This window comes from Triplophysa dalaica, chromosome 16 (genome assembly GCF_015846415.1).
Source record: "Triplophysa dalaica isolate WHDGS20190420 chromosome 16, ASM1584641v1, whole genome shotgun sequence".
Lineage (NCBI taxonomy): Eukaryota > Metazoa > Chordata > Actinopteri > Cypriniformes > Nemacheilidae > Triplophysa > Triplophysa dalaica.
The window spans coordinates 14701331-14724792 of NC_079557.1; the positions used below are offsets into that span (position 1 = coordinate 14701331).

At 37.3% G+C, this 23462-nt stretch overlaps 4 protein-coding genes across 5 annotated transcripts; 2 read left to right on the forward strand and 2 right to left on the reverse strand.

The window, feature by feature from the left end:
- Window positions 1-595: 595 nt before the first annotated feature.
- slc43a1a (solute carrier family 43 member 1a) lies at window positions 596-15339 on the forward strand. 2 transcript variants are annotated; one of them, XM_056770182.1, is made up of 15 exons: window positions 596-819; window positions 4294-4451; window positions 4678-4858; window positions 5128-5183; window positions 6122-6198; window positions 7264-7356; window positions 8634-8764; window positions 9751-9860; window positions 10815-10961; window positions 11065-11100; window positions 11181-11313; window positions 11394-11523; window positions 11657-11730; window positions 12075-12198; window positions 14108-15339. In XM_056770182.1, exons 1-15 carry the CDS (start codon window positions 815-817, stop codon window positions 14279-14281), a joined length of 1629 nt encoding a protein of 542 aa, XP_056626160.1. In that variant the 5' UTR covers window positions 596-814; the 3' UTR covers window positions 14282-15339. The 2 variants fall into 2 exon arrangements, with proteins under 2 accessions (XP_056626160.1, XP_056626162.1); XM_056770184.1 differs by lacking the exon at window positions 596-819 and adding an exon at window positions 2235-2376.
- A 1290-nt stretch (window positions 15340-16629) lies between these two features.
- Window positions 16630-18487, reverse strand: med19a (mediator complex subunit 19a). The gene is made up of 6 exons (XM_056769538.1): window positions 18102-18487; window positions 17848-17970; window positions 17589-17722; window positions 17399-17495; window positions 17145-17239; window positions 16630-16881 (listed from the first exon to the last, which is right to left on the reverse strand). Exons 1-6 carry the CDS (start codon window positions 18304-18306, stop codon window positions 16819-16821), a joined length of 717 nt encoding a protein of 238 aa, XP_056625516.1. The 5' UTR covers window positions 18307-18487; the 3' UTR covers window positions 16630-16818.
- A 225-nt stretch (window positions 18488-18712) lies between these two features.
- Window positions 18713-20328, reverse strand: si:dkey-6i22.5 (polyamine-modulated factor 1). Its single transcript, XM_056769539.1, has 5 exons — window positions 19999-20328; window positions 19802-19907; window positions 19279-19379; window positions 18962-19157; window positions 18713-18880 (listed from the first exon to the last, which is right to left on the reverse strand). Exons 1-5 carry the CDS (start codon window positions 20193-20195, stop codon window positions 18821-18823), a joined length of 660 nt encoding a protein of 219 aa, XP_056625517.1. The 5' UTR covers window positions 20196-20328; the 3' UTR covers window positions 18713-18820.
- An 87-nt stretch (window positions 20329-20415) lies between these two features.
- tmx2a (thioredoxin-related transmembrane protein 2a) lies at window positions 20416-23375 on the forward strand. The gene is made up of 8 exons (XM_056769537.1): window positions 20416-20606; window positions 21512-21572; window positions 21701-21814; window positions 21904-21980; window positions 22175-22281; window positions 22371-22436; window positions 22536-22665; window positions 22995-23375. Exons 1-8 carry the CDS (start codon window positions 20418-20420, stop codon window positions 23163-23165), a joined length of 915 nt encoding a protein of 304 aa, XP_056625515.1. The 5' UTR covers window positions 20416-20417; the 3' UTR covers window positions 23166-23375.
- The last annotated feature ends 87 nt before the right edge of the window (window positions 23376-23462 follow it).

Here is a 23462-nt window from a genome sequence, read left to right on the forward strand (position 1 = left end):
TAATGTAAAAAATACAAACTGAGCATACCCACTTTTAAGAAACTCTGCAGTGGGTACTGATAATAACAATGGAAAGAGACAATATGACCATCCAAACTATACATTATTATACAGGTATAAAGCAGTATCAAAGATTAACAGAAAGAAACTGTGTGATTGCATCTTTGCCCATTCCACCAAGGACCATGAACAAAGAGTATTGCTGACACTTCTACGTAATGGATATCTAGACATGTTCTTTTAAGAGTTCAATTCAAGTTAGTACTGTACATCCACTGTTGTGTTGCATACCGTTTCCAGACAGTACCACCAGGTGTCGCCAATTCTGTTCGAACACTGCAACATTGAATAATGTTTTAAGTTTGTACTTGACCATAACTAACCATTAAACATTCTTGCCCTTTTAAAAGCTAAACAATAAAAACATACTATGGTGTTTTGGAGGACACTGTGAACCCTTGGTGATTTTCTAGTAAAGGTATGGACAAATTGGTTAACAGCAGATTCATTATAATTGCTAATTTAAGAACAATAGTGTATGTGCGACAAACGGGCGTGTACGTTATGAATATGTATACATCCAGTAAAATTTGGGATGTTGAGGGAGTTGCTCTTTTGCTTAAAGCCCCTTTCAGATGTGTATCTCCCGCACAGGGGAAATACGAAGCTGAAGCTCTAGTCAGATTAACTTCATCTTCAAGTTGACTTTGGCGGTAACCGGAGATCACTCGTGCTTTTGTACTGTTCTCTTTTAGCGCCGAATCCGGAGGACCCTGGAAATACCTTACGGTTCACATCTAGAAAGTATACAAAAATGAAGTAAGTCGTTTCCTTACGTTACTTTTTAACTATAATAGTGAAGCAGCAGACGTATAAGCGTACACTTTTTGACGTTGATGGCTTCATATTTAGACTAGTGTAAATAGAGACTTTGGTTATTACATATTCAGGACACGTGGCGTTCTTACACGAGTTCATCGCCTTCTATGAGTTTGGCGCGTTTTATGCGTTTCCCTAATTTCGGTCCCCTTACAGATACGACAAAACATCACTGTGTTTTTTACTTTACATTGTTTTTAAACTCATTTCGACATTTTAGATGATCTACCGTGTTTTTAGGCGGAGCAGCTTGTGGCAAGCGCGTTTTATAGGTTCAGATACGCGAACAATATGGTGCGGTCTCGAGCATCTGCCCGGTAGAGAAAATGTTCATTTCACAGACCCGTCGTATAAAAAACACATTTTAAAGTTGTTAGTGGCCAAACCTATGTCATTTGAAGAAAACAAAGTAGGGAAAATATAATTTAAGGGGGCGGAGGGGACTGCCAAAAAGGTTACGTTAGTCATCACTTCTGAATGACTGACGGTGACGGATCCAAATGCTCCTGAATTAGGATCGATTAATATCACAACGCGTGGCAAAATCGGCGAAAGATGTGGAAAGATTTGATTGTGGTTTCATTAGGTCGTACTTTTAGCTGTGCAAATCGTACTCTTCCAATGCAAATCTCTATTTAACGTCTGCAAGTCTTATTTCCCTAATGCATATCCTTACTTTAAAGGTGGCTTTCACACTTGAAGTTTAGTGAGGACAAGGGCACGGTTCGCATGAAAAATCAATAATGTGAAAGATGTCAAGCGAACCCGGGTGCGCACCTGGCTACCGAACCCTAGACTACCTGAAGGAGGTGGTCTGAGTTCGGTTGCCCGCAAACTATGGCGCGGTCCGCATGAATGTGATAGAATCACGGACCCGGGTGCGCAATAAAAGTGACCTGCGCATGCGTAAAAGACGATTACAACGTATTTCCTTCAATTAAACATATGTATAGAGATGCATTCACACATGAATTTTTTCATATTTTGTGCTTGTTTGGATGGTGTCTTGAATGGTCACAAAGCCTCTCAAAATGCTTGCTACGGATTCGAAAAATGCCGGATGCAGTGTGTAAATGTGATTGGCACAATGTGGGGTCATATTTATTTTCGGAATTTCGGACCCACATTTTGGACTCAATGTCCAATGGCCTTAAGTCTGCATCGTATTTTTTGCGTTGCGAGTGGAAACAGAGTGGCAGGTCAATGGTAATCCACTGTTTCCTCAAAATAATCAGTTTGCAAGCAGCATACACCCAAATCTGCACATAACAGCACCAAATGAATAAAAACACAATATCTTGATCCATTTTCTCGTATGCGCAGTGCACATTTTTGATGACGTAAGACCAAGGAAACCGCACCAGGGTTCGACAGAATCAAGTTGAGTGTGAAACCAAACCAACTTTGTGGAGGGCGGTGGGAACAATCTCACTCAAGTTCAGACGCATAATGAGCCCAATCTGAAAACGGCCTTAGGCACCAATTTACCTTTGTAGGGTGAGTTGCAACTTTACCAGAATAGAACATTGGGTTCCTCAAGGACACTTGAGTATGAATGAAGATTTCCCTCTATCAATTCAACTAGGCTTATATTTTTTCTCGTGGACACAGTGAATGTGTTTGAATATTCGCTTTAGTGACGCACGCATCACAGAAAGAAGCTGTGAATAGATACTTTTCAGATATGTGTGAACTGTGGTTCTCCCACCTTTGTGCCAAGAGGCTTACAGTCAATTCTTAATGTTTTCACATACACACTATAGTACGCACAACCAACATCACCTTTACTTACACTGTAAACAAACACACGTGCCTTTGGCCAGGCCATGGCATTGCATTGTGTTGAAACAAAAAAATTATCATAAATTTACATTCACATGTGTTTGGAAAATGTTTTATTCCCAGGAAATCAAACTCTTAATCTTATTAGCACCGTGTATATCTCCTTGAAAATGAGATGGAACTAACAGTTACTGAAACCTGCTTGCATTCATTCATTCATGAGTCGACATGAGTATATTTTCAGGCATGTTCCCTAAAAGGCCGTGTCAGTTACAAAAGAAATCCACCCATAAGCCGGGCTGTTAAGGACAAAGGCACCTAGTGGATTGTGTCTAATGGTGTTAAACACAACACACTGAACTGGTTTCCTGCTGAGAACCCCAGCAGTTTCCGTTCCATTCCTTCTATTTTTGCCATTGTATTGATTAAATCGTCTACAGCCCCCCACTCTTCTCTCTCTCTGTGTATTTATTCAGCGTATGCATCGAGCGCTTTGGTTAACCAAGTTATAATGACCGGCTTCAGTCATGTCATTGTATTCGTTCATCCAATTTACAAGCACAAACTTGGAACATTCGGAGAAGTCAATGAGTTATCATCAATAAAATCAGGGTTCAAACATTTGTTTGCTCTATTGACACAAACATGGTTTGTTTTACTAAGATGACAAGTAAAGGTTTCAAATTTACTTGTGCAATCTGACAGTTTGTGTGTGTGCGTTGTGGGCGTTTTTTACCAGGAATAACTGTGTAGATAGCAGCAAATGGAAAACGTTGGACACACCCTTTGAGAAGCTTTGGCGTGTGAGGATTGCCTAATGTTGGCATGCTACTCTGTTGAAAGATTGTACATAATGCCAAAAATGGTCATTCAGAGTAAAACTTTGTGTTTGCATAATATATGTCTGTGTTCTGTGCATATTAATTTGCATATATTTATGAAAAATATAAAAATGAATAAACATTTATATATAATTTTAATTATTGGATTGTATAAATAAAAATGGAAATTTCATATTTAAATGTATGTTTTTATAATACAGTACAGTACACACATATATTTTGAAAATATATAGCTACAAAATTTTATTTTGAATGCAATTAATCGCTTGGAAGACCTATAACATTCACATTGATCTATAGTTTTTTAAATAATAAATTCAACTTGGGCTGTACAACGATGACTTGCAACTACTCGTATGCTAAATAACCGTTTTTTTTACATAGAAATTGAATATTTGTTGTCTATAATAATTTGGTATATATACGAATACACATAAATGAATGTATAATTTAACAAAAAATATATTTATATGTTAAATGTTTATATTTTATATAACATAAATGATACAATATATAAATATAGCTGCAAGCAGCCATTATGGGAACAAGCCACGAAAATGCAGCAAGCACAGAGCAGAGCCTTACCAGCACAGAGCAATAAGAGCAAAAATGTTAAAAATATAACATACGTGGGAAAAACACACAGTTTAAGAACAGATGAGAACAAAACGAGACTTCACATGTAAACGTATTACAAAGTTCTCACAGGACTCGTACCCACATCCTCCAAAGTTTCTCATATACATAGTTTTTTTTTGGTGTCATTAACAGGCTTTTCTTTGTTTGACAGGGGGATGCCTCCCTCGCCCGAGCAGGCGTTCAGGAGGCGCTGGTGGATGGCCGCCACAGCAGTGCTGGAAAACTTGTCTTGTTCCGCAGTGCTGTTGGGGTGGGGATCTCTGCTCATCATGCTCAAACAACAAGGCTTTTACTCTCACCTATGCACAGGTTATTAGTTACACACACACACAAACCTTTCAAGCAAGCAGAAATAATTGAGCCATGCAGATCATCTAAAACGAAAACATTAAACAAAGTCTGACCACTTCATGGAACATGTGCGCAGTTACTAAAGCAAATGGAAAGTGAACCAGAGACGCTGGGAAACCTAAGCTGCTGGAAGAGCTTTAAAACTTAATAAAGCCTCTGTCTTGCTTTCTTTCTCCCTCTATAGAGGAGAATAAGACGGAGATTGTAAACGGGAGCGTACTGGAGGAGTGGCCGACCTGTGTGGATCAGGAGGAGATGTTGAACGTAGGCTTCACCATTGGCTCCTTTTTGCTCAGTGCCGCTACTTTGCCACTGGGTATTCTCATGGACCGTTACGGGCCCAGGCCACTGCGTCTCGGTGGCAGGTGATTCTTACATATATATATATATATACACTTGTATACATACATATTCTGACCGGGTTATGCTCCTCTTTAGATTATTAAACCAACACAAAATGAGAATAAATACAACCCAAGTAGAGAAATTACAATATATTGCTTGTAATGTACTGATATAAGCAGTTTTACATCCAAGTTATTATTATGTTTCTAATGTGTGTTTCATTAAGTGTATTTCTTTGTTAGTCTTTCTTTTGTTTAGTCATTTATTTGTTTTGTTTTTCCTTTTGCAGTGCTTGTTTTGCTGCATCTTGTGCTATGATGTCTTTGTCGTCCTATAAGCCCGAAGGTAAACACTTTTTTATCAAAAGATTTTTTATCAAACACATCTCTCACCATAAACATAGCTTTTGAAGCTAGGGCTGTCAAACGATTAATCGCATCCAGAATAAAAGTTTGTGTTTACTTAATATATCTCTGTACTGTGCAGATAATAGTACTTTAGTACTATTTAGAGGATAGTATTTGGGAAATACTTTCATGCATTTATTTATATTTTCCAATAGTTTAAACTTTATATAATCTAGGTATGTAATGATTTACTCAACTCGCGATGCAATTCACGATACTGATCTCATAATAAAAATTATTTTACAAATTGAATTGAGACAAATTAGAAATGAACAACCGCCCTTTTATCGCTTTATAATCTTTTATTATTTATCATTTTCAAACGAATTCCAAATCCAATAATAGATAATAAAATAAAAAAACTCTTTAATATAAACAAACTAAGACTTTGTCTGAGCTTAACTTCGATTTTATTGACATAAAAAAAGAAATATCAGCACATCCACGTTTAGCAAGTTTGCAGTTAACACAGTGGCACATAATATTAAAAACATGTATTGCGATTAATTTAACATCTCAACCAACTTGAATCTTCACATATTATAATCGATTTTCAACCGGTTGACAGTTACATCCCTAATATAAACGTTTACAAATTTTTCTTAAATATATACATGTGTGTGTGTTTATATATACAGAATAAATATGCACAGTACACAGACAGTTATTAAGCAGACATAAACTTTTACTTTTGTCTAATAATATAACTATTTATATATTTTTTCATTTATGTTAATATTAATTTGTATTATTAAGGGACTGTATTATAATCGTATTAAATAAATGATTTGTTTGTCCATTTTCAAGGTGTTGAAATCTTTAAATGATTAAAAGCACCTATTCATTGTTGTAATGATACCTTTTGTTTTCTTCTAGTCCTCTCAGCGCTAATTTTTCTGGCTCTATCACTCAACGGCTTCGGGGGAATCTGTCTGACCTTCACATCTCTCACAGTAAGAAAAACTGAATAAAAGAGCTCACGCAGGGTCACAGGAACCTGCCACTTCTGTCGTGCAGCTGTCACGGGGCTTTTGAAGTTTTATTCCTTCATGACAGGTGCGCGTGTGCTTTTGTTTATTTATATGCATCTTGCTCGGTCACAGGGTACGTGCGCGTGACTTGCGCATGGTCCAATCAGAACTCTAAACTGGCTACACGCCTTCTCCGACGCCCTTCTCTTCCCATCCACCTCTGGCTAAGACGGACAAGGGCACACATTATAGAAACACAACAGAGTGTGACCTACTGTTGGGTTCGATGATATCATCACCTGGTGGGGGAAAGAATGGCTATATATATCAGCTGGCCTCAGATACCCAGCAGACATACACACGCTTTCTCTCATGCAAAAACACATTCCTGTACCAGAGCCCCTCAGGTAGGTAAACACGCTACCAAGCATGTGAGTGTGTTGTGTCCTTATGTGGAAAACAAAGCATAAGGTCTTCTTTCCTCATGGTTTAATGTGACATAGGACCAGAATAAAGCTGATAACATCTTGTTCTGATATTAAACTGATGACTTTATTTACCTGTTTGACTTTGCAGTTATCATGCTATCTGACTGGTCCTGTAATACAAATCATCCTCTTTTATGGTGTGTTTAGGGTTCATTATACTTGTGTGGAAAAAGTCCTCACGAATGTGTGAAACCAAAATTGTGTGTGTTTCCGTCTAAGAAATCAATAAGGAATCTTTGGTATTTAAAGTGGAGCTTTGTGTGACACATTCCTGCATGTTGTTATATCGCTCTGTGTTCACATGTTGAAGGGCAGGAGGACACAGAGGTGTATTTTTCACACAGAGTGCTTAACCTGGATAGTAAAACACACTCCTGTTCAAAGTAAATCATTCACATTTTCTAGAGGCATATCCAGGGACAAGAATTAGTTGTGATTTGGCAACCGCATGGCACCTATCCACAGCAGTCTGGCAGCAAGTTTCTGTTTAGGGTCATGTTTCTGTTTGTTGTAAGTTTGTGGTCAGCTAACGATATGCTTTTTCTCTCTCTTGGGATAGCTGCCAAACATGTTTGGGAGTCTGAGCTCCACCGTGCTGTCTCTGATGATAGGCTCGTATGCATCGTCAGCCGTCACCTTCCCTGGAGTCAAGGTATTAACCTTTATGTAAATAAAGACTGAACTAGTTTAACCTGTAGCACGTGCTTCGAATCAGAGCCGCTGATGAAAGATTGCATCAGATTGAATGTGAACTGGATCACACGGATTGTGTGTTAAGAACTCGTAAGCTTCACTGTAGATGTCTTTATGTGGCTGATTGAAAAGGATAGCTCCTCCAAAAATAAAAATACCATCATGTTATTCAAAACCTATATATGGCTAATTTTTTTCTGTGGTACACAAAAGACTATATTTTAAAGGGGTCATATGACACGGCTAAAACTAATATTATAGTTTGTTTTAGATGTAATGCACTGTGTAAACACGATTTAAGGTTCAAAAACCCTGTATTTTACACATATAGTGCATGTTTGTATCTCCTCTTTGCCCCGCCTCTCAGTAACGCCCAGATTTTTTACAAAGCTAATCACTCTGAAAAAGCAAACTTGGCCAGTTAACCAGTGTGTAGTGATTGGTTGAATACTGCAAACATGTGACGGAAATGTAACGCCTCTTACCATATTTGGAACATCAGGCCCACCTTACTTGCGTATACATTTGGGCAGTCTAAGATAATTCATTCTTCAAACTGACATAGATTTGTGGGGGTTTTGTAAAACGAGGCGTTTCAGGGAGGTTCGGGTGAGCATTCGCTTTTAGATAGAATGCATCTTTTGTTCCAACACTTTCCTTTTTGCAATTTTACAATTCTTATACATGCATGGGCAAATAATAACACACCAAAGACACAGAAAAACCATATTCGAGCAATATGACCCCTTTAAGAAATGACGCTTGTGTCTGTATAATGGAAGTCAATGGGCGCCAACATAAAAATATCATCTTTGTTTTTTGCAGAAGAAAGAAAAAAAGTGCAATGAAACATAAAAGCAGAAAAAAATTCAAACATAAAACAATGTCTTGCACAGGATAACAAAACAGATACAAATGTTTGCTGAATGTCATAAATGGCCTCTTACGACTGTATAGGACCAAATGTTAACTTCAAGGCTAGTGATTCAGTATTAAAGTAATATGACCATGTGAGAGGGGGAATCTAAACAATCATGTAATAGCATTTATTTGCAATCAAATCCCGAGTAAAGTGTTGCTCGCTTTATTTTCCACTACTTTAACTGTTTTACTGAGAAATACATGGGCTCATGAAAGTTCATTGTCCATGCTTGTTTCATTTAGTTTATGCTTGTTTTGTTTGTCAAATAACTCATCAATATTACATGTCGTCCTTGTGGCTATGTCTTTCCGCAGCTGATATATGATGCTGGGGTGTCGTTTTCTGTGATCATGTGGATGTGGGCAGGGCTAGCGGGTCTTGTCTGCCTCAACTGTTTCCTGAACTGGCCAGCAGAGGGGTTTGCTACTCCTGAAGAAATAGAAACGTTAGTAAAATCTTTCTTTCAATCTTTTTCATTCTATATTCTTTTAAATTATATAAATGTCAAAGAGTGCTCAAAAACAAAGTTCTCAAACTTTTTAGAGTACTTGACCCCATCATATCTCAAACCATCCTCATGGACCCCTGCGCTCACACCAAATCCAACTTTCTTTCCCAGCACATAAACATATTTCCACTAAATAAGGAAAATAAAAAGATTAGTAAAGTCAAAAAATATTTATTTGTTAAATCAATAAATGTAAGCCTAACTTAAAATTACACATGACTACCATTAAATGGTCTTCAGTTGCATTAAAATTACACAATAATCACAACTAAGTCACCAAAACATTCTATCTGATGCAATACTGCTCGGCTAGAGGCCAATCGTTCCGGTGTCGGAAACAGATGAGTGAACTAACAAACATTGCTGTTTGCACATGCACACTTTCTCACAGTAGGAGGCCCCGTTACACTTCTGAGTTCTGATCCATCCGCGTGTTGAATTGATGAGGTGAAACTGATGCCATTACTGTTAATTGCTAAGAGCTTAAGCTCATGAATATGGTTATGCATAGTGCTTCAATGAAAATAGTCATGTTCAACTTTATGCGGCGGTGGGCAGAACCACCTGGCATAAGACATCAATGTACTGCAAAGAGCAACTCAAAAGCAAACAGAGCAGTCGACGGTGCTGCCGACCGCTCGCAATAGGCTATATATGGTTCGGTTTACATGAAACTTCCCTAGAAATTTTATTAAAATTAATTCCAAACCCTGAATGCAAGAAAATAACAGAAAACTTTTTTTAAAGCTTCTACGGACCCCCATGCAATTACACCAGGGACCACTATGGGTCCGCGAACCCCCAGTTGAGAAGCAATGCTCTAATTCTCAGAACATTACTAAGAAATACAGCAATCTCCATGTTAATCTTTAAAGTGGATGTTAAAGTAAACATTTTTGATCGACTTTCCAAAACACTTTTAGGAAGAAGATGCGTTCAGCTGAAAACCACAAACTGACATCGGCTGAAGGAGCTTCAGAAGAGCTGAAGAGCTCTACTGAGAAACTGTCTGCTTTTGCTCAAGAGACAAAAAGTGAGACACATTCTTACATTCATACACAAATAACTCAACATTCCTCTAAAGGAAAATACAGCTTCACATTTTTACCGTATTGTGAAACCTAAAGAGTTGATAAGATTGGCATGTTAAAAGGGATACTACACCTGATAATAAAAATTCTGTCTTCATTTATTCAGCCTCAACTTTTTTAGTTCTGTTGCACAAAAAATGAGATATTTTGAAGAATTTAGCAAAGCAAACGGTTCTAGGGTATCTTTCACTAGTGTTTACATTTTTTCTACTATAGTAGTCAGTGATGTCCCAGAAATGTCAGTTGCTAAAATTCTTCCAAATATCTTTCTCTGTGTTCAACAGAACATAGATTCATGACAGAATGAAATTATTGTTGCTGATAATAATAAAGTTTTGCCAAGGTATTAATTACATGAAAAAATACATAAATATTAATCTGTGATTACAAACCCATTTGATTCAAACAATGTTGTAATGGATGACTTGGACCAAATAATAAAGAAAAAAAGCAGTCAATAAGAGCCCTGAATTGGTTGAACTCCTTGTATACAGTTTAAAAACGCCCCACGATGATACAAGAATCTGATTGATAAAATGATAAAACGAAAATTATAAGTTATAGATTAAGGTTGACTACACTGAAGATGTTAAAATAGAAAAGACCTGATTCATTTCGGCTTTGGTGTTAATTTAGTCACAACATAAATGCAAAGTTAAATATTTGTATTTTTTTCCTACATTTTGAATAGTAGAAACCTTTAAACAGTATAGAGTGTCTTCACCCAACTTCAAATTGCTAAAAAACTTTGTTTTAAAGGTTAGACGTGGCATTGCATCTCTCTCACAGTAGGATACATCGAATGGAATGTACTGTCTGTCCCCTGACTGTTGTGAATGATGAGAAGACTTTCAGAAGGTGACTCATACAAACAACTGTAATGTTTTTTTCCTCAGCCTCTGTACCATTCCGTCGCTCCGTGTTCTCTGCCATCTTCCTGTGGAGTCTGATCACCATGGGCATGACTCAGCTGAGAATCATTTTCTTTATGGGAGCCATGAACAAGATGCTGGAGTTCCTGGTCACCCACGGAGCACAGCACCGTAAGTCAATTTACACTTGCATGTGATGCTTTTCACCATCTGTAACATCTGATTTGATGTAGGTCTGACATCTGTTTTTAATAGCTGTTTTTGTCTTGTTTAGCCTCAAAAGAAATAGAGCATGAGGCAGAGCAGAAAGGTAGGAAACTTCACTTTAGTCTGTTGGCTTGTGAACGTGAGCTGAGTGTAATAAGTGTCCCTTCTTCATATAACTTGCAGTGAGTTTTTACTCGTCCATCTTCGGCACGATGCAGCTCTTGTGTCTGGTCACCTGCCCTCTGATTGGCTACATCATGGATTGGAAGATGAAGGAGTGTGAGGTGGATCAGAATACAGTGGATTCAGGAAAAGAGTAAGAAATTTAAACTTTTGACATTGTATGATAAAGCAAAGAAAAAGGTCTATTATACAAACACCTTTTGTCTCCTGCAGAACCAGTGCTGTACCCAAGCGTGACAGAAAGGTCCAAAAACTCACCAATGCCATGAGAGCCTTTACCTTCACGAATCTGCTGCTCGTTTTATTCGGAATCCTCTCGCTTATTGACAACCTACCTCTACAGGTGTGACAAATGAATTTCATTGTCTCTTTATATTGTACGTTGTGTGTATTAAGACTCATGAAGAGAAAAGAGTACAGCTTGTCTGCTGTCCTTTTGACTATGTTAACTTGTGACCTACTCTCTCTTTGTCCAGATTCTGACATTTATTTTGCACACTATGGTACGAGGTTTCATTCACTCCTGTTGCGGAGGCCTGTATGCAGCTGTGTAAGTGTACACATAAATTTGATTCTTGTTTAAACTTGTTGACAAGGTTAGACTTTGATTTTATAATATCAGATCGTAAGAGTACATATCTGCCTCCCAAGATCAGGCTTATCCTGTTTGCTAGAGAATTACTCGTCGTACTACAGAGAATTTGGTTAATTCAAACCCAGTGACATGTATAAGAATCCCACATCCCCCCCTAAAGAATGACCCTAGTGCACTTATACAGATTCGATTGTCACTTAAATTGTGCCACAAGGCTTCATAACAACCACAAAACAAAGACACCGTTTATAGTTTTGAAGCTTTAAACCGACGGAATAACCACTCTCTTCTTGTCACAGGTACCCGTCTAATCATTTTGGGACTCTTACTGGTCTGCAGTCTATGATCAGTGCTGTTTTGGCTCTTCTGCAGCAGCCCCTCTTCATGATCATGGTGGGACATCTAAATGGAGATGCTTACTGGGTAAGAAAGACTCACGGTTCTTATCATTCAACACTTGTAGTGTGCTAGTAACACTTCTTAAATTGGCTTAAACAAGCTATCCCATGTTGCTTTGCAAAGGACGTAGGCCCAGAATGCATTGATGCGAGCGCTAGGGCTTTTAAAACTAATAAACAATTGCCTGAATGTGGGTATTTGACTTAATCGCAATTATTTCAGAGAACCGCTATTATTGCTCACCTGCATCATTTGGAGATCAACACGCAAAAAACACAAAGCTGATACAAGTTTTAGTTTGCATGATCAAGACTTTTCTGTTATGGTAATGATTGATAATCGCAAATGACTGATTACAAAAGACAAAATAGTCACAATCATTTGTGTCAGTTTTTTAATCAATGTAGCGCACAAAAAATGTATAATAGTTCGAAAATAGTAAATAAATAGACAACGAATTTATATCTATTAGACAATCAGACAAATTTCATCATCATGACAACCCTAGGGAGCTCAGTAAATATTTTTTTAATAAGATGCTGCCATAAAAGGCACACCATCAGAAGATTAGGACAAAATTGTACCTTTAATCATTGTTGTGGTGTTACTTTTTGGTATTGTTAAATATTTTGTTCCCCTAACCTTAAATGGTCCTACAGTATTTAGCACCAGCTAGCAGTAAATAACACTCGCTCCACCCCTCAACCTTCCTTTCGAAGCACTACAGTGGCTGACACAGGACTAAGGTGGTATTAACATTCGCCCGTTGTCATACAAAAGCAGGGTTTTAAAACGAAAATGGTCCTCGTTTATATTGCCGTTTCCACATGCGTTTTAGGAATAATCTGCGTTTACACTACACTACCGAAAACGCATGTCACCTGACCATTCAGACCATGTGCATGCGCACATAAATGTAAACAGTTGTATGGGAATACATAAGTTGGTTGTTGATGACAGTTGGTTACTAGTTACAGGCCGACAACTACAAAATGAACATGATAGAGAGGAAAATAAATGTCTTGTAGATGTGATAATCCATGTTATTAGGCTTGTTTGATTTCATTCGACGCCAAGCAGACCGATTGACAAAGACATTGCAGTAATGAGTGAGCTAATTAAAAGCATACAGCTCTCGATTCTCTTTCACGTTGCTGTAATGTCACCACGTCGATCCATGTATGCAGCGGCTGCGCAGCTTGAAGTCAAACGAGCCTGATGTTTACATGCAGAGTAGTGAGGCTGGTCATTGTCGCCTTCAGGTAGCGTAATGGTTCATATGACCGGGTCTTAACGAATCAGGGAAGCAAACGCAATGATATAGACGACCCATTCAGTAAGCGAATTTGGGCAACCACACCTGTGTTTTCTAAAGTCTCAGTTTTCGGGGTCGAAACTCTGGAGTAGTGTAAACACCAGGCGTAACCGTAGCAAGAATGGAAGACGCACTTGTATAAAATGTCATCACATTTGTTCTTCTTTGCTGTAGGAGATAACATAGATACGAAATGCACTCTGTAGACCAGATTGTCCGTTTAGGGCAACTTTAGAAACAACATGACAAATTCCACTCAAGGGTACCCGAGGTGTATTTAGATAGAAATAGCTCTAATATATAAAAAAATACTGCTTCATCAAGTAAGGTCTTTATACACCTCTGAACACATTATTATACGTTATTTATATTATATATCATTTCTGTCAACAGATCCTCCAAAAAATGTACCTTTAACTGTACCTTTAAAGGTACACAAAGGGTCTTTTTGACATATATATGTACTAAAAAAAAAAAACATTTTATGGTTTGTATATTTGTAGAGATACAAAAGGAACCCTTAACGAGGCAGCTTGGAGCAGAATGGGAGCTCACAAATTTTTTATAAAGATAGAATGTCTTGTGGATAAAACATTACTTTCTTTTCAATCCCATCAGATCAATTTGGGGCTTCTGATCTTCTCCTTTGCTGGTTTCCTGTTGCCGGGATACTTGTTCTACCATCGCAGACAGCTTTTGCAGCAGAAAGCAGGAGGAAAAGCTAACGGTCAAGATATAAACCAGCCTTTGGCCAACGGACACGGCAATGGTTACGTCTCTCAGGAAACTTGAGTTTCACACGAGTGTCAGGACTTGTCACATTTCAAAAAGAGCTCAACATAAGATGTGTTACTTTACCAAACTCTGCCATTACAACATCCTCACTGCATTTTCATGTTTCGTGGTTTGACACATTTGGCTGACAATGGCAAACACTGATCTTATACCAGTATTGCTTTGATAAACAGCCAAACCATTTTTTTAGATTAGTATTTTTTATATAGAAAATCTTAAAATCAGACTGTAAAAAGTATACAACGTTTTTAGCTATTTTTTAAGGAGAAATATTTATTGAATTGCTCACTCATTGGAGGTATTTCTCAGACATGAGCTACCTCAGACATCCACGGACCCTCTAAACAGTGGATACTCGGTCTGTTTAGCGTCTGTTCTGTTTCACCAAAGAAAAAGCATGTTGAGTATTTTGCATGATGTACAATTGAACACTTGAGACACATTTAGCAGTGTATCAATACCAAAGACACAGACGATGGAGGTTTGTTTGTAAAGTGTATCACTTCATTCTTGTCGAGCAATGTTTCACTAAAGGTGAATTATCCTCCAGAGTTAAGATATCAGGCAGATTTTTATCAACCAACATAAATGTTTGTGTATTCAAGGTCAGTTTCTCAAGTATTGCTTTTCTATATTAGTTTGGTAGGCACTGAAAGGAAGTGTACTTTTGTATTGCTGACTGTGTTGATACCTTAAAGGTCTACGAGTTTAAAACTATTTGTACTCTGTAAATAAGGAAACATGTATTCATGTTATTTTTTGCTGTAAACGAATGCTTGTGTGACAGGTGTTTTTAAAGGTGTTGGGTCCAGACAAACGAACGTGTTAAAGTTTGGACTGGTTTTGTCATGCTTTTTTGTGTGTGTGAAATTAGTGCCTTAAGTTATGTCACGTGATTTCAAATCATACTTGGAAACCAAAGCCATTTGATCTTGGACAAAGATGCAATACAGCTGTGTGGACATTGTTGCTGTGACAGGAATATAGCATCCCATGTAGCAGTGTTAGAATGTCTGAAATTCCAAAATAATAAAGGTGTGTACACACATGCAAAATGTTTTGACTCGTGTGATTAATTTCAGTGAAAGCATTTCTGTACTAAAAATGTTTTCCCTTATAGCACACATACATCTGGCTTACGTCTATTTGACGTCTGCATTTACATCTGCAAGACATCTACAAAACATAGTTTGCTCATCTGCAATACGTCTTGGAGATGTCTGTTGTCAGAGTTTATATAGACATCTAGAAGATGTCTGTAAGATGTATATGATTTAGAAAGTATGTAAAGCTGCTCTTTCTAAGATGTTTAGCAGATGTTTTAATCAAGCAGATCTCCAGATCTTTAGCAGATGTATTACAGACGTCTCCGAGTCGTATTGCAGATGAGCAAACTATGTATTTCAGATGTCTTGCAGATTGAAATGCAGACGTCAAATAGATGTAATCCAGATGGATTGTGCTATCTGGGTTGATTCCCAAGAAACAAACTGATAAAATTAAACAAAGTCTCCATAAACAGGGACGTTTTAGTTGTTTCGGCCTATAGTTTGTTGAAGCCCTGGTCTCCTGGTTGAGAAACACAGTTCTTGACCAAAGCAGTTCAACGACTTTTAGTTCTGCTTAAGCACTGTAATATTTTAGGATGACAAGACGTAGTAGACGGTAGATTGAGTCAAACTGGAATCCTGCCAAACGAGTCGGTCTGCGTCACGTGACGATTCTATTGTAAAAATCTGGGACTTCAACATGCTACACTACCGTAAATGACATTCGACGCGATTTGCATGTTGATAGTAGTAGTTGATAGCATTAATAGTAGTAGCTAGAAGAAAATAGCTAGTTTAGCCAAAAAAATATTATCTAAATAAAAAAGACATTGCTATAACCAAACTCTTTTCCTAGTTATTAGTCAGTATGTGTTTCACGAAAGAAAGAATACAGGTTTGTATCGTGAGGAGTATATTCACATTTTTGGGTGAGCTGCCCCTTTAAGAATCAATCTGTGCTTTCTTTGTTCAACACTGCCATCTTCTGTCTGAACAAACTGATTCACTTTCACCTCCAAAAATGTGCTCTTTCATATAAGGATTTAAGACGTTTATTCTCAAATCTTAACTACCATTTATGGCGAAGTGTGTAGTATTCTTCTCATGCATTCCTCAACCTAACTTCATATGCAGAAAACATAAAGACATTGCGATTTCCCCAACAACCACAGACACTATGGCTCCTTAAAAACATTACTCTGGTTGACCTTTGTCAGAGCTTTTGAAGATATATCTGCATTATGGTTATTGATCAGTGATGTGGCCCACGATATGTTAAGGCAGATTTGTCTTCAGTGTCATTTTAACAGTTTATACAGAGAATAACAAAAGTTTATTTGTTTTGAGCAGAAAAGAAGAAATCTTAAACAATCGATCTGTGTAAACATTCGTCTCAAACACACTGGTCCATATCAAAGTCTCTAACACTGTTTAATATTCTCTCATGTACACACATACACACGCGTAAACACACAAACACTAGTTTTATCTCAGGCTGTTGCTGTTGGGTTGAGATCCAGTCAGACCAGGATGATCAGGACTGTGTTTCTAAAGAGGAAAAAAGAAAATTGTTTAATATCATGCAGAAAAGGGATCTAAAATGAGACCAAGAGCTAAAGTTTGTGTCTGATACTGTAATTTCAAGTGTTTACCATTAAAATATGATATAAAAACCATAACGGAAGGTCAAACAAACAGCAAGATTCAATGCACTGATATTCATTCTTTTCATTGATCTAAAGTGTATGAAAATGTTTTCTTTATTTCTTGACTTGTATTTCTTATGTTCTGCATCCCTTTATCAGGCTCACCTTCTTTTTCTTCTTGTCTTTCTTTTTCTTCTTACGATCAGGGTCATCGTCCCTCTTTTTCTTCTTCTTCTTGGGGTCAGAATCTGAGGGTGTCTCTGCACAAGTAAAATACGGTTAAGCATGCGTATGAAAAACTTAACCGAATGCAAATTATCCTTACATAAATGCAATCGGTAAAAGATTCAAATCAGTTATTTAGGAGTTCAACAGTAAAATGAAATTTGAATATATCATATTTTGTAATATCATGTAACCTGGTGGTAATGGATCCTGAGGTCGATGATGTCTGTGTTTATGTTTACTCTTTTTCTTTGGTGGCTGTATGTGCATCAGTCTGTACTGCTCTGGAAGCTGTAACACAAAACAGAAATTATGAGCACGAAGCTCTATCAAAAGATGTTCAAATGGACAAGTCTGTTTTAGGATATGCTTGCATCAGTTTACCGGGCCAGTGTGTAGTCTAAATCCCGTAAGTAGAGCTCCTGTTAGTGGGCTAAAGGAGTTTCCACAAACTGGAGGTTTTTCTATGAGAGAACGTAAAGAACTTCCATCCTGAACACCTGGACAGTCTATCATACCTGAAAGAGAAGAAATGACACATCACAATCATGACAAAACCTTTCACATCACTGTAGACTTAAGTAACTAACGCCAAATTACAAGCTAATTCTTTGGTCTCTCACAGTAACAAAACTGGCTTTACCTGGCAATTCTGGTAAAAAGTTGCTCAGCTTCTCCTTCACCTTCTTGCCGCAGAATTTATTATACGCGTGTTCCAGATTATAATGCGTGATGAGGTTTGTGTTTCCCGTCAACTCGTTTCCAACTAACGTTATACAAAAACAGACATAAAAGGTCATTAAGAAGCATTATCAGACGAAGCTTATTACCTCTACACATGTAAACATATGCCTAAATGCCCACTTTGCATTTTCCACCAAGATTAAGACTATTTACCGGGCAGTTCTCGCAGTAAATAGAATGGCTCGTTCATGGCTCCGGGTTTTCTAAGTGTAGGCCCCTCATCCCCGAGCTGCGTTGGCATCTGAGCCGCACCGGCAGCTTGGTTTGGCGGCGGAGGTTTCCCGGACCCGAACGCTGTCTGCCCCGTTGGAGGCTGTGCATCACTTTGCCCAAACAAAGTTGAAAATATTTCCGCCATAATTTCGGAAACTAAACTATCTATACATAATTGATAAATAAAAAGCCAAATGAACACCGACGACACGCTACTTATATTGTGTTCAGTCTGTGGGCTACATCATCATAACAGTAACGTTACCGTAATAAATCGACAATAGGCGCACCGTCCGTTAGTTGTCAGTAAAAAGGCTACCCAATTCAATCGCCCATATATTCAGTCCTTCATAACACCTCTTTAAAGTTTTCATCCACGTTTTTTACAAACTTTCACAAACTGTACGTTTGTTTCTATCAAAGTGTCATTTACTCTACAGTTCTACAATAAAACAGTGCAGAAAATGGTTGCAATGGTTCTCTCCTGTACAACTAAGCCAAATATGTTGTTTATTTTTCTTAAAGAGACAAAAACACATCGAGACACAATATAAAAAAAGCACAAGTGATATTTAATGAAATAGAGTATACACATACTAGGGGGATATTATTACAATGAAACCATGCAGGTTCACAAAATTAAAAAAAGTCCATGGATGTTAGAAAGACTCAGAAGGAGAAAGTGTCAAGACAAATGCTTCCAGATCCTGAAGAGATGTCTGCAGATAAGAAAAAACAAGAGTTATGTTTGCGCGAATATGTTTTAAAGAAAACGCATGGATGTTTTATCTTTCTCGCACCCTCCATTCTTCTACTGCTGATGCTATGCCTTGCTCTGTGTCTGTGATGCTCTCTCGACCAGCCTGCACTTTCTGAGCAAGGGCTGCATTCTCCTTCTGCAGTTTCTTCAGCTGCAGCCGCATATACTCTTCCTGCTTCTTATAATATGACACTAAGTCACTGCACACATCCTGCTCTGGAACACCGCTTGGTCGCCTGAAATACAAAGCGAACATTTCTTATCTAGTGTGCGAAAGGCAAGTCATACTAAGAGAATGATATTCATGTATGAAAAACAAATCATTAAAGGGAATTCTCCTTTAAAATATTTTCTGACCATGCAGGTTCTGATATGCCTTTTGCAAGCTCCTCCAGTTTGTCCAACTCTTCGAGCTTTACTTTTAGGTTTCCCTCCTCAATCACACTGCCGATTTCTTTCTGAACACACACACAATATTATGAGCAGAAAAGCAACGCATCAACATGAACACAATGCACAAATACAGTACGGATATTAAACACAAAAAAAGCAATCTTCTGTCGTGTTAATGAAAGCTCACAAATAAAAGCTCACAAAGCCTAAATTATAAGGATTATTCATGGGGAAAATATTTTTTTCCATTAATAAAATATTACCTTGTTACCAATAATATATGTTATTTCCTAATATGCGTGTAGTAATATTTCTTCATATGATCTTAGCATATGTTACAAACGACCAAATACCAATGGGGGAATGAATTCTAATGTAAACTCATATTGCAAAAAAATCACATATTGTTCCTAAATCAGATTCTATTTTCTTACTGCAAAACATAATTTGACATGTTCTTGACAGGTTTCATGAGACTGTATGTTACCTGGACTAAAGTCTGGAGCTGGCTGATGAACTGCTTGTGCATGGCTTCAGTCAGCTGCGGGTTCTGCTTTGACAGTGGCTGAAGGTAATGGGAAAATCTGTCGAAACTGACGCAAGGAATAGAAAAATAAAAAATGTTTTTATTAAAACTGTTAGCGGTAAATTAGAAAATTAGAAAGTTAAAAAAGCTAACGTTACCCGGCGTTGTCCACTAGCCACTGTAGGCTCTTTTCCATCACCTTTTGAAACAGTTTGAGTCTCGGTTTAGATTGAGATGATTTAACCCCATCATTACGGCGAGCTGACGCTTCAGATGAAACATTCTCATGGATACCAACTTTATCCGCATTATTTTCAAATGAATGTGATTCGGTCTTCTTCTCGGTCTCCTCCATGTTGCAGCCGAACTGTTGATATTTACAAAAGTCCCCGCCAAGAGCAGCGCGTCACGCTACGGAAAGCCAGCAGCTGCTAGTTCAGACCGTTTTCAAAAAGTGCGTTTTCCTGGTTTCACGTTACCCACTCAATCCCCCAAACAGCTGTTCATGTTCTATTTCTAATCTCCCCTTTCTCTTCACTTTCTCACATGGAAGTCAGTCTTCACTAAGTGTGCAGCAATGAGTTTAATCAGAGGGCTGTTTGCCATTTTTTATCATCTACCGCGGATTTATAAATGGTTTTTTAAGCCATATTATTTCCTTTCATTGCTTTTGACACTTGCCTTTCCTTTAGTGCGTTGCTGTACGGGACTGTGCGAACATTTACCGTCTCAAAGAGAGGACGGCAACTCATGCGCCTTTGACTGGGTTAGTGGAGCAAATAATCTTACGGCATAGAGAGATTCAACATGAATTCTAGAGTGCCTTTTATAAGTTTATATTACTTTTTATAACGTTTAACTTAGCCTTCCATTTATTATTCTAATGACTAGGCTACTCCTGCTCTGTATTATTAACACATTTAATTTAATATCTACTTTAAGCATTACTTGTAACACTTTACAATAAGGTGCTATTTGTTATCAATTTGTTAATGCATTGGCTAACATGAAGTAACAATGAACAATACTTCTAAAGCATTTATTAATATCAATTCATGTTAATTTAAGCAATTTACTTATACTTTATTACAATCAAACATTGTCACTGTTAACATCAGTTAATGCACAATGCACTAGATGAATAACTGTATTGACAAATAACATTAACAAGGAATCATAAATGGAGATTTGTTTTCATTGTAAGCTAATGCATTTACTAATGTTAACTAATAGCACCTTATCGTAAAGTGTTATTGAATTACTTAATTTTTTATCGTAATATTGCTTAATTTAATTGCTTTAATTATAAAATGAGAAGTATTCAAACAGATTTTGTCGACATTTAATTAAATGAACATTTACTATTATTTATTGTGACATCATTTATGAAAATGTAACCGGTTTAACTTTTTTAACCATGTTTTTTTTATTTGTCGCGATATCTAACATTAATTTACTGGGGTCTTGCCACAATAACCTTAGTTTTTGGAGTAAAAATATGGTAATACGAATGGTAATCAACATTTACCACGTTCAATAAACCCATTTTTCTAAGGGATGCAATAACTTATGCTTGTAAAATGTATGATAGCATGTACAACATCAAGTATAAATGTACACATATAAACTAATGTATTATACTGTAATAGCATAAATGTTTATTACCTGCAGAGAGAGATTGAGATTCTAATGTTTCTCAGTGCAATCGTGATGATGAAGAATCGAAGAGCCAGTAAGTATTTTGTTACCAAAGATGCAGTCATACCATGTGGATGATTATCAATGGATAAACTCTCTCTCTCTCTCTCGCTCTCGCTCTCTCTTTCTCTCTCTCTCTCTCTCTCTCTCTCTTACACACAGTCACTCTGGAGCAACATATAGGGAATATATTTCTTTTCAGTAAGGTTGCTAATGTGGTGCTGTTCTTCAGAGTGGACCTGAGACTAGGTCTTCTCTACCTCATGCTGTGTGTGGGTAAATACAGGATGTGATTCAGTATCTTTGTAATTTATAATATGTTATAATTATTTTCATTTATATTTTACTTAACCTTCCCATTGCAGTGTTTATGATTGCATGTAAACCACCAATCTACATGGGTCCTGAGTACATCAAATACTTCAGTGAGACAACCATAGATGTGAGTAAAACTCAAACACATTATGTTAACATAAGGTAATGTGTTTGGAACTTACAAAGAACAATATAATATAATTCATTTGTCATGGTTACAGAATTTATAGTAAAATATTATTAAACATTTTGAGATATTGTTGTGGTTTAAAGCTTAAATCAGACTAATACAAATGATATGTAATTAATTTCTGATGTCAGGAAGAACTACAGAGAGATGGTCGAGTGACATGGATTGTAGAGTTTTATGCCAACTGGTCTCCAGAGTGCCAGTCATTTTCCCCGATATTTGCTGAATTGTCACTTCGGTAAGTCACAGGACATACAGATCACACATGTGTAACATCATTTTGCTTATTGTGGTTGATGTCTATTGTGGTTTGATTTTAATTATCAGGTATAACTGTGCAGGCCTCCAATTTGGAAAAGTGGACATTGGACAATATGGAGCAGTTGCAGAAAGGTATTTTTATACTATATTCTTGTTCAACAGTGATTTCTGTTTCCTTTTTATCACATGTAGTACTAAATTCCCACTAACGTTCCCAAACTCTCTATACAGGTATAAGGTAAACCCATCCCCCCTCTCCAAGCAGTTGCCCTCTCTTTTGCTGTTGCAGGGTGGACGGGAAGTCATGCGACGCCCCCTAGTGGACAAGAAGGGATGGGCCATCGCATGGAGCTTCACAGAGGTACACTCTTAAACATTATGGAAAAGGTTCTTCACAGCGATGCCATGGAAGAACCATTTTTGGTTCCACAAAAACACAATCAGCCAAAGGTTTTTGGTAAAACATCTCTTTCTCATTTATTTATAATCTAAAGAACCTTTTTTCACAACAAAGAAGCTTTTGTGAAACAGAAAGGTTCTTCCGATGTCAAATTTTCTTAATGGAAACAAAAGGTTTTTCTATGGTATCCAAGAAGCACCTTTTTTCAAGAGTGTAAGAATTTGAAAACGTTAAACACCATCAGGTTTTACAAAGCAGCTGCCAGAGACATGACTTTGTACGTTTTGCAGGAAAACATCATTCGAGAGTTCAACCTAAATGAGATTTTCCAAAAATGTAAGAAGCACAGCAAGGAAGCGAAAACAGAGGAACTAAAGACACTTCTGCAGGAGAGTACTGATGGAGGGGAACCAGTCCCTCAAGATGTGACGGAGGAACCGGAGAGCAAAAAAGACAAATAAGAAAAAGACAGTGGAAGTGTGAGGGTCATCTAAATGTGCTGTACTTTCAAATGCATCTGTCTTATAGACATCAAAACTTAATTGTTATTTCAAAGTTTTGTAATATTTGAGAAGTGTTAGTTATGCCTTCTTTTGGGCTTTGTAGCTTATTATCTCAAATTTTCTTCATTTTTTCATAAATTAGCTGCTGCCATTCGCCAAGATTGTTCAAATGAGTAGTTACCCTGAAAATAAACATTTCCCTAAATTTAGTTTTTGAAAATTACTTTGTCTGGAAGATATTTGTTTCACAGTCTG